Genomic DNA, 12,485 nt, shown 5'->3' on the forward strand with positions numbered 1-12,485 from the left:
GCTATCTAGACGGGAAAGTAAAAATTTGTGAAATTTTTATTTTGTAATAATTTTATTAACTTGTTAAAAAAGTTGATTACTGCAATAATTTATGAATTGCTTTATGTCATCCTTCAAGTCTGTTTAACACTTGGCATTTGAATTATGAACAGATACTGGATTCCATTTCACGAGGGACACAAGTTTAGATGATTCACTCAGACGTTTCAGTCCTTTACTTTGATTAGTAAGATATTGCATCTTGCATACTCAAGATGCAATTGTGTGTGTGTGTATGTGTGTGTGTGTGTGTGTGTGTGTGTGTGTGTGTGTGTGTGTGTGTGTATGTGTGAGGGAGAACGCACGCTCTCGTCTTTATTTCCATTGGCATAAAAATAAAACATGGAATCTATACCACTTTGCCACAACAACTATACCACTTTATTAATTGATATTAATAATACCAAGTAATATAACCGGATTGTCACATTAAAAAAGTTAAATAAATAGAGGATAAAAATATTTTATTGGATTTTTAAGAAATAATTATTTAAAAATAAAAAAAAATTCTTAATAAAAAATAGAAGTAGAAATTTTTATCCTTTTATGATTAATTATTTTTATGTTTAATATGCTTTTTATTTAATCACATTTCTTTTGATCTACAGCTGCTTAAAGAGTAATAAATTACTTTTTTTAGTAATTAGCTGTATTCTTTTATCATTCCTTGATGAATTGTATTTCCTTTTTTAATTTTTTTACGTGCATTATGTTTATGATTGCGATTTTTTTTAAAAAATAAAATAATAATGTCAGTGTATATAAAACCATACAACAGAACTCTTTTCATGTAATTCAACACAATATTTTTACTTACAAGAAAGAATTTTATTATGCTTATGCTGGAATTTTTAATAAGTTACCAAAAATCTATCCCCTAATTTATTAAAATACAAATAAAGTTAAACAGTTCTATATTACAGAAACAATCGATGAATTTTTAAATAATACCAATTAAAAAAAAGGGCCATTCAACGTGAACATAAATATGTGCTGAAATAATTTCCATTGGTGCCTTCTGAATTGTGATTCATTTTCTGTTATTTTATCTTATAAAAAATAAAATAATAACAGGTTTATCTTATAAAACCTATTTCCATTTCGTCTGGACATTCTAATGAACAGATCGGATTGATTTGTTTTTATTCTGGTCGAAATGAACCTTAGGTATGTCATCAAGCGTCATCGGACCCCAACTTGAGTCTAAAAGCAATCCTCATTTATTACTTAATTGTGTAATTATCCGAGGTTATTACTGAAATGAAGATCACTTTGAAGATCTGTCAATGATTGATAACATATCTCCGGCCTGTTCCTAGCAGAATAAAAAAAAATCAGCCCGATCTGTCCAGTAGAACATCTGTACGGACTGGAAATAGTTTTTTGGACGCATTTTACCTGTGGCTGGAAAAGAAAGAGAAAAACATGAGGGTTGGGAGTGAGACGTTTTGTAAGTGGAATAAGTTTTCAGCCGATTTTTTGAAATTATATCATTACTTTTTAATAATAACGCTGTGTAGCAGCACGGGTAAACTAAGTTTTTAGCCACTTTTTAAAAAATAAGTAACATTATTTTGTAATAATAACGCTGCGGATCAGAAAGGGAAAATTAGTATATATTTAATATCTTCATATATTTACTGTAATATTACTTCAAATTTTTATAGTTTAAATAATTAAAATTACTATTAATCACACCTAATTTTTATTTTAAAACTAATTTTATATTCTGTAATCCCGGTCTTATCATGGTTTCAATAGTTCTTCCCCCGAACCATCCAGGCAAATGTTGCGGCGAATCCATTATCAATTTATAAATGCTATCAGTTTTAATTATGCATAATAATACAATAAAAATGACTCATTCAAGGTCTGACTGAATGGTTCGTATAGTTAAATTGGATGCATTTACACGCCGTGAAATTCTTGAAGAGAGCAAAGAATTTCCTTAAGAAAGCCTTAGTCTCACCTCAGATAATTCTGTTTTATATGGAGGAAAATTAATTGGTTTCAAAACATATTTAAACTGATAAATACAAACACTGATCACTAACATATTTTATTCACCCTGGGTAATTGTACCCCATCTCTTGTAAAATTATTTTCCACTTCTCGCTGCCCCCCTATGAGTAAACCGTCTATTTATCACCAATAATCTGTTTCCCTTACTTATGATTCTTTCTTCCCCTACGGTTTTCTTTGAATTTAACTTTGCAATCATTGGATTAGAATTAAGAATATGGGGGACCTCCTTCCTTAAGTTACTGTATGCTTGATATTTGCGTGGTTTGTTGAAGACTACTACCTGTATTTTGGCTGTATCCAAACTGGGCTGAAAAGAATCTTAATAAAGCAATCATTGATCCTATCGAACAAAGCACAACACGAAAGGTGACACTAAATACTCATTATTTTTATTTTACAGAAATGGTAATAAATATATTAAAATAAATTTAAACTTGAAAAATTCCACGAAGATATTTTTAATAGTATTTTTAATATTGTCCTCAAACATTGTATTAATCATAAATTTAATTTAATTAACAACACTTGTAAATTAAATTTAAACCCTCTTTGATTTTTATTATATGAAATAAAAATTAGTAATATACATTCTATTAAATTTAAAAGAGAACTTGTAAAATAACCTTTTTTTAACGTTGAGCAGAAATGTTGAGGAAGGCAACATTTGTTCCATGCAGACTCGCAACCGCACAATTATTTATCCAGACACCAAAACACAACTACTTGTCATAAAAAACATATGAGATACCGTTTCATAGATATTTTAAATTAAAAAATAAGTAAAATATTCACTATGCAACATAATAAATTAAAACTGATCTAAAAAATAAATTAAAAAAATGTGTGTGTGTGTGTGTGTATGTGTGTGTATATATATTTATTTATTTATATTATGTAATGGAATATAAAAATATGATGTGGACAGCTCATGGCTTCCTTCTTCGCCTATTAAATTACATCACTTTTTTATTTCAAAATGAAACGGACATAAAATTTATTTCATACATAACTTATATTTTTTTATTGATATTATTGAATTATTTATCATAAAGATTTTTTTTACAATCAGAGGATAATAATTATTAATAGATTAATATATTTATATATTTTTTTAAAAGTTAAAAAAAAGAGATTAACCTGATCGAACCGTTGTGCCTTCCCCTTGCAAGATCCAAATATTTCATTAATAAATGTTTTATGTGGCTATAATTCAGGAACCAATGAAAATAAGTACCACTTATGATATATCGTTGAAAAGTTCTCAATGAGGGCTATTACTGCAGTTAAGAAAAGGCCAAAATCTTAAACCATTTGGATTGGGCTTTTTTGTACACCTTTGGTTCAGTCGACTTTAATCAAAAGTCAAGGTGCACAACTATATTTTACAACAGTCCTAATTCCAAAATATCTACATCCTACGGCTAATCGTTTTTGAGTTATACGAGATACATACGTTCGTACGTACAGACGTCACGCCGAAACCAGTCAAAATGGATTCAGAGATGGTGAAAATGGATATTTTCGTTGAAATCTCAAAACTGGAATTTTTCGCGATCACAATTCTTCCTTTACTTCGTACAAGGAAGTAAAAGTTTTTGTGTATTTTATTTTAAGTTTGTTGTTTGTTTTAATTTTATTTAAATTATATAGTCCTACAAAAAAGCTGCTTGTACCAAAATTAGCTTTTAGCAAGTAAATAAAGTGTCTTTATAAAAATAAAAACCAAGCAAAGTTCAAGTTATATAGCAAGAACATAGTTCTCTGGAGTTAATAAATGTATATATATATATATATATATATATATATATATATATATATATATATATTTAAATAAATTTTCCTCTAGTTTTTTTAAGTGAAAATATTTTAATAATGCAATGACTAATATGGAAAATATTTTTAAATAATCTACACATTTTAATTTTTCGTTTAAAAATGTTCAATTTAAGTTGAAAAGTTTAATATGGAACAGCCAAAAAAAGACTGCATAACAATGAATCAGTTCAACTGGCAAAAAAAGCAAATAAAAAACATGTAATTTGAATTGAAAATTTATTTTACTGTATGTATGGTAATCTCGGTCAAAAAATGGGGTATGGGTTTTTTGCATTTCTGAACGATTCATGACACAGGAACACCAAAAAACAAATAAAAAAAGGTGGGGGAAATATTTTTACGTAAGTACGTGTGTATTTAAGTGTGTTAGTATATTTAAAGCTTAATAACATTTGATTGGATAAACCAATTTTGATGAAATTTGGCGCAGAGATTCGTATATATAAAGTAATTCGTTGATAAAAGTTTGGCATCAATATCTCCAGGGAGTGGAGTAGAGAGATCTTTTGGGATCAATTGTCTCAAGATACTACAAGAATAACCGCAATTTATATTAAGCTCACTTCATGATTACATGCTTATCTTACCATTTTTTTTTTTTTTTTTTTTTTTTTTTTTTTAATTTTACTCTCAAATTCTTCCCCTTCCGTCAAAATAAAAATAAAAAAAATTTTAATTACTGTATATTTTTTAACCGACTTTTTTTGTGTTCCTAGGCATAATAGTATGCACTACTATTCTTTTTTGGTCACTTGCACAGTGGCCAAAAAAGAATACCTTTAATTGGGAAGCCGATAAAAATATTAAAATATATAGATTTTTTGAATTTTTTGTTATTTTCATGATCATTATATAAAAATAAATATCCACTTTCAGGAAAGTATTGCAATTTTGTAGTTAGCTTCATTTTTATCAGTAGAACTTTTGAAATTAAAATTAATGGTAAATTCAAAAACTAAAATGGTTTTCAAAAAGTTTCCACCTTCATTTTTTTCGTTAAAAAAATAATGAAATATCCAAAAATGTCAATATTTTTATTTAGTTTTAATCGGTTATACAGGCTAGATGAGTCCATTTATTTGAACTCACTTAACAACAATTTAATATATTTTATTTCATTTTCCGAAAAGTCAATCAATGTTATTATTATCTGTTTTTCATTGTTATTCATTAGATATCACGCTAGATAATATAACCTTGGACTCTTCCGGCACAATTAGGAAAAAAATATTATCACGAATATGATAATTAAATTTGAATTTATTTGTTGTAAGTTATATTCAAAAGTAATAAAAATACAAGACAATTACAAAATAGAGATGAATTTAAATACCCAGTAATGTCTTTATAGCAAATGAAAATTATCTTATTTTCACAATAACTGGGAAGTCCTCCATCTTGAATGTAGGTACAACAACATAAATCGTAGTGCAAAAAATAATCTAAACTTTATATTGAAATGTTAGATCGTTTTTTATAAATTATGCACAAATAATTCAAATGACCATACTTCAAAATACACCAGATAAATCATAAAGGAGAGTACCGTCGTGGTGTGGTGGTAGCTTCTCTATCCTTATAAAAAATAAATCAGGTTCGAATCCTGATCATGAAAATTTTGATAAGCTTCATCTTTCATCGTAGGTAAAATGTAACTCTAACTGGACTAAGTATATGTAGGAACAAAATTAAATAAATAAAAATATTTTCATTGGTTAAAATTTAAACAATAAAAATTGGAAAAATGACAGTGAGCACGTTGAAACATTAGCAAAATGTTAGTGTAAAAATAAAGCTAATAGTAATTCTACCACTGGAACTGTTTTGGTATAATTAAACTGTAAAAGTGATGAGTTACTTATATTACAGATAAAAAATTATTGAGAAATATTATTTTTAAAGAAAACTACGAAAAATTAAATATATAAATTATAAAATGTGTTGTCAATATACATTTACTATGAAATAATAAATGATGAAATTTGATATACATTTACTATTAGTTCTGTGAACTTGTTCCTTTTTATACTAAATTTAACAAATGAACTAAAAAAATATAATTAATAAAGTAAGAATTAAAGTTTAAAACCGAAATATTGATCGTAATTGATTCTAAAGATTTAGCCAGAGCCAGAAAAATCTTCTGTCAACACCGTGAGTACTGTTTCGTAGACACCAGACACGATTATTATCAGTTCAACGTGAATAATTGATATTTCCACTATACTATTATGTTTTATTTTCATTTATTCTTTGTATAGAATGAATTTTATTAATAACAGTATATTAACAGCATATATAACAGTATATTGTATATTTATAACAGTATATATTATAAATATACAATAAAGTTAATATTTACATAGTTACACAAAAATTACTAAATTTTAAGCCATGCGGTGATTCCACGAGTGAGGGTTAACAGTCATACCCCTTTCCAACAACTGTGCAGACCAAAATTTAATGGCTGCTATCTTGAAATGGGAAATTTTATCAGAAGATATCATATAAATATATCGTTCCGCCTACTAACAAAATACATTACTGTAGAATTTCAAAAAGATTTGAAACCAAGTTTGTCCGTAACAGAATCCCAAAAATTCAAAATAAAGTATGAAAAGATCGAGTTGAAAAAGTACACAGCTTTCCCCATATAATTTAACATTTCCATTAATTTAACTTGTAATTATGTTTTATTCATTTTTAATAAAATATTTTTTCAATGATTTTATCAAAAAAAAATCTGGCATTTGATATAAATTCATATTTATTTTATAATTATTATTTAAATACAAAGCTTTATTACGTCCTCTTTTAGTAAATCATCTAGATTAATTTTTTCAGTTAAAACTGAGTATTTACTTGTGGTTTTATCGGTTTTTAGGAAATACCAAAGAAAGGAGAAAATAATTACATTTTAGAGTAAGATAATAATTTCAAAACTTACCGTTTTTTAACATTTAAATCTTTAATTATTAAAAAAAAAATGGTATCATAAAAATTTTTCTAAATGATTAGATTAAATTTTTTGTAAAAATAATTTTACCGAGCATAATGACAAGTAAATTTAATAAATTTAAAATAAAATGAAAGATGCTCTGAAGAAGAATATATGTTAAATAAATGTAGTGTGATTATCCACGATCCTTACGCAAATCTAATTGATTTCAAAAATAAATTATTAATAATATTTATGTAATCATAACAAAAATTAGAAGAGTAAAACATTTTAATTAATTTAAAAGGATCAAAACTGTTTTTACGATCAAAGAGATATTTTTTTATTTGATTTTATTTTAATGTTTTTTAATTATACTGTTGAATAAAAATGAGATACAAGTTTACTTTATTTCATATTATTTCGGTTTCATAAACAATAGTTTTCTCATTGATATTCTAACAGTTATTTTTTAGCTCATTCAAAATTTTGGGATGATTTTATTAAATTAAAATTAAAAAAAACAACATAATTCACTGTTTTTATAAAATATTTTATTTAGCGTAATTTACAAAAGCAAAACTTAGAACTAAAATAAGTACCATATCGAAAATGATAAGGTGAAAAAGTGAGCATTAGGTGTGATTTGGTAATAATAGATTGAGGGATCAAAATTACCAAGCGTAACTTGCTGGGCCAGATGAATAAGTAACATGGCTAACGGTCGGTCCAGCGGCGTATGTAGAAACAGCAGGAGCTAAAGTTTTTACGACTGGAGCGGCGGTGGCGTAAGAGATGGCCGGTGTGATAGTTTTAGCTACTGGAGCGGCGTAATGTGCGACTGCTGGAGCAGCAGAATATGTTGTGACTGCTGGGGAAGCGGCGTAGTATGATTTACCGTAGTAAGATGAAGCGTATGCCGGTGCTGCGTATGTGGATAAAGCTGGAGCGTGGTATGCTGATACGGCTGGGCCGTGGTAGGTAGATACAGCTGGTCCATGGTATGAGGCGTATGCCGGAGAAGAGTATGCAGTGTATGCTGCTGGTGCTACTGTTTTAACGACAGGTGCTGAGTACGATACAGCCGGGGCAACAGTTTTGACGATCGGGGCGGGTGTGGCGTATGAGATGGCTGGAGCGGTGTATGTTGATACGGCTGGAGTGTAGCTTTTGACAATCGGAGCGGGTGTGGAGTATGAGATGGCTGGAGCTGAGTAAGTCGATATGGCTGGAGAGATAGTTTTAACGACTGGGGTGTGTGCAGCGTATGATACGGCTGGAGCAGAGTAAGTAGATATGGCTGGAGCGGCATAAGTTGATACGGCTGGGGCGATGGTTTTAACGACCGGAGCAGGGGCGGCGTATGAGATGGCAGGTGCGGCATAAGCTTTTCCGTAGTAGGATGATGCGTAGTTTGACAAGGCCGGGGAGTGGTAAGCTGAAATAGCCGGTGAAGCGTATGATGTTACTGCTGGAGCTACGGCCTTAACGACTGGAGAAGAGTAGGAATAAGCTGGAGCAGAGTAAGAATAAGACGGGGCAGAGTAAGAATAAGACGGAGCAGAGTAAGAATAAGACGGGGCAGAGTATGAAATGGCTGGAGCACTGTATGAGACACTCTTAACGGCCGGTGAGTAGTAAGATGAAACTGCAGGAGTTGCTGCGTAAGAGGCGTAAGAGGCTGGAGCTGCGGCATAGGCTCCTCCGTAGTAAGATGGAGCGTAAGATGGTGCGTAAGAATGAGCGTATGGATAAGCATAACCTCCGCTAGTCGATGTACTCACAAATTTTCGGACGCTAGAGTAAGGTGAATCTAATGTCTTTGAAAATTGTGAATGTGATTCTCCTGCGTATCCCTTTAATGTACTTTCATGTGAAGTACCGACTGCACCATCGTAGCCTAAAGATTGGCTGTAGGTAGAGTAAGCAGCGGGTCCTGCAGCTCTGGCACCGGCGAGGACTGCCAACACACATAATGCTGCCTGAAAAAAAAAGATTAAATTTGTAATTATCGCTGTAATTGAAACATGAAGAAATTGAAAAATGAATAATCGTAGTCGGATTTATCACGAGAAACAGAATTAACAATTGTAAAATCATACTTTTAAAAAATAAAATATAAAATTTTATTATAATTGAAGAACGTTTGAATCCCTGTAAGTGAAAAAAACTGAACTTCAACAATCAGAATCTTCTTTCTTTATTCCTGTTTAGCCTTTGGGAATTACCGTTCAGGTATTACTTCAGAGGATAAATGAGGATGAAATGAGGATAAATGAGGAATAAAGTGTAGTCTTATACAGTCTCATTTTGACCGTTCCTGAGATGTGTAGTTAATTGAAACCCAGCTACCAAAGAATACCTGTATCCACCATCTAGCATTCAAATCCATATAAAAGTCACCACTCCCTTTACTAGGACTTGAACGCTGGAACTCTCGACTTCCGAATCAACTGATTTGAGAAGACGCGTTCACCACTAGACCAACCCGGTGGGTTTTAACCATCAGAATCTATTAAAATTATATTAAATTTCGTTTAGTCAAATAAAAACAAAAAACAATCCAAAACTTCCTTTTTTTATATATAAATTATTTTTAGAAAAATTCCTAATTCCTAATTCTAGGATTTCTGTGTTATTTAAATTATTCTACAATAAAATGTAACAGCTAAATTTAAATACTTCTAAAACAGTTTAAGTTACTAATTAAAGTTGAAATTTCTTACAATACGAAAATTACTCAACTCTAGAACGTTAACGTAAATAAATCAACGTATACGTCTTACTACAAATGAACCATTCGTGCAGATTAAGTTTCTTTATCCTTCAGTTTATTACAGCTCATAAGATTATGAAAATAACTCTTTTTTTCTTTTTTTTTTCTATTCTGACACTTCTTTTAAAAACGTTTAATCCCTTATTTTATACACCATACAATTATCTTTTCATGTTTTCTACAATGGAATAATATTACAACAGGAATAATTTAATTATTTTAGCAGATGTTGTGTGATGAGATGTGTCCATAGCATGCATAAACAATGGTGGGATTGAAAATAAACAGTTAAAATTGTTATCATTTACTAAAGTGCTGGAAATTAGAAAACCCATAATGTATTATTTATCTCGGGGCTATACAATAATGCTGATGTAAAATATTTAAAAAACAAAATTATAAATAAATTTAAAAAATATATATTTCTGATATATAAATATATTTTCTTTCATAAAAATGTAAACAATTAATTTATTTGTAATAATAATTATTAGTTCTAAAATTAAAACAATTATTCGGCTTTTTAACGATTAATATACAAAACAGTTTTATGTCAGTTAATGTTGCATGTTTATATATCTGTTATATTTTTATTAGGATAATTACTAAGTTTTAACAATTTTATTTAAACATTAAATAATTTCAAATACCAACAGACGATGACTTATTTTGACTCGATATAAATGTCAAATAAAATATTACTTATAAAACTAATAAATTCTTTGTTATTATCATTTTAATTGTCTTTAGGTAAAACAAAACAAAAATCTCTATCACAGAACGATTTCTAACAGACAAAGCTTTTATTACAGAATAATGAAAACTATTTAATCTTCTATATTTTTTAATTTATTTCTAACAATTATTTTATACTTTAATAATTTTTTTAATATTTCAGTACGTTTAAATCATATCTTTTATTGAAGCACATTCGGTGTTATATGTTTTTATGAATTTCTATACTTCATATTGTTTAATCGAATTCAAATGTGCTTATTTTTTTCATGAATAATTTCTAGTTTTTTTTTATTATTATTATTATATTTATAATCCATTTTATGAGGTAATAGTTGAATACAAATCTCTGCATTATTGTATTTTATATTTTACATTAAAATTTTGGCTGTTAAGTTATTCCCCGCTTCTTCTATGTAGTTAAGTAGTAGTAGTATTAATATGTCTTTATAGTAAGAGATAACTGTCAGAAATAGTTTCAGATAAAATTATAATACCACAAATATCAATTGTCACTGATCATTACCTAGCTTATTATACACATACATTTTCTGTTTTATTCGTCACCTATATCTAATGTTCGATCATCAAAAAAGCAAATGGCACTTAATATACACTAATATAAAAAAGTAGTGCTTTTTAAGTTAATGATTTTTTAATTCAGTATGTTTTAAAGTTAATGAGTTATTAATTCAATATGTTTTAAACGTAATTAATTTTTATTACGGTATTACATTTTAATTATTGTATTATATGGTTATAATTAAAATGTATTTGCCTATAATAATTTTAATTTTATTTTCTATTAAATATTTAATTTAGATTATTTTTATATCTGAATATAAAAAATTGTGTTTATTTTCTTTCACTTTATGATTATTATACTTTTACCAAATTTATAGGCTAAATTATACTATAAAAACATTAAAAATAAAAATTATTATTATTATTATTATTATATGACAACATATGAAGGCTTTGTAAAGCTTTTCTGTTGCACAAAAAACAAAATAAATAAATTATTATGTTAAAGGTACAACAACGGTTCAATGAAAACGTTAATTGACTTTAAAAAAAAAATAATCATTTTTAATGACTGAATATTCAATATAATATAATGTAGAATAAAATAAATATGATTTAATGAACCTCTTCTTTTACAAAATTAACAATTTGTTTTTTAAATTAATGATTACAAAATAAAAAAAATTAATTATTTACTTTTTATCTGTTAATGGAAGATAAATGCTTTTAAAATTTGTTGCAAATAAATTATTCAGAATTAATAATTTAAAATTTTAAAAATATATATTCTTTATATTAGTTCTAACCGCAGTTTTAATTGCCTGTTGCATTTATTTGCATGAGTATTTTTAATTACCTAATTATTTAAAATGATTTTTGAGTGCAGTTTTTTTTTAATTTTAACAATTATTAAATTAGTTAATAAAATGGATTGTAAGCAGTTTTTTTTTTAAAAGTTTACTTAATAGAAAATTGTAGAAATAAATTAAAATTCTAAAGATTAAAATTTAAATAAATTTTATAAATTTGCTTTTTTTATAAAAAAAAGTCTTAATTTATTGACTTTTAAAAATTTGCCTTAAAAAAACTACAGTATAGTAAATATATTATTTTCAATTACTTTACATATTAGTTAAAAGTATTTTATTGTCTTGCTATAGATACGGGTGTATTAACTTACTTGTTGGGTTAGATATCTAATCTAGTCTTTCTTGTTTATTATATATAACTACTAAAGTAATAAAAGAGACATCCTAAAAATATTTCTTTCTTTGAGAGTAGTGATGCTTAAAATAATTCATTCAGTTCTTATAATTAACAGAGGATAGGTATCACTTTTAGGGTTGAATATCCTTTGCTCATTGTATATATCCTTTGCTTTGTATATATATATATATATATATATATATCGCTAGGCTCAGTGTACTAATTTTCATTATTTCAATAAAGAAGTCAACGGGAAATTTATATCGTTATCATACAAACATGATTTAAAAATACATTTAAACTGTTATCTTTTGAGACAATTAAGAAAGTTGAAATTAACCCTACCATTATAAATTTTTACTTTTTAAATTCATTACATTACTAAAAAAAATAGTAATAAATACA

The 12,485-nt window shown here is 27.5% G+C and overlaps 1 protein-coding gene across 1 annotated transcript; it reads right to left on the minus strand.

Moving 5' to 3' along the window:
• Window positions 1-7,472: 7,472 nt before the first annotated feature.
• On the minus strand, window positions 7,473-9,213 carry LOC142324778 (uncharacterized). The gene is made up of 2 exons (XM_075365755.1): window positions 9,201-9,213; window positions 7,473-8,852 (listed from the first exon to the last, which is right to left on the minus strand). Exons 1-2 carry the CDS (start codon window positions 9,211-9,213, stop codon window positions 7,513-7,515), a joined length of 1,353 nt encoding a protein of 450 aa, XP_075221870.1. The 3' UTR covers window positions 7,473-7,512.
• Between the last annotated feature and the right edge of the window lie 3,272 nt (window positions 9,214-12,485).

This window comes from Lycorma delicatula, chromosome 5 (assembly GCF_047948215.1).
Source record: "Lycorma delicatula isolate Av1 chromosome 5, ASM4794821v1, whole genome shotgun sequence".
Taxonomy (NCBI): Eukaryota; Metazoa; Arthropoda; class Insecta; order Hemiptera; family Fulgoridae; genus Lycorma; species Lycorma delicatula.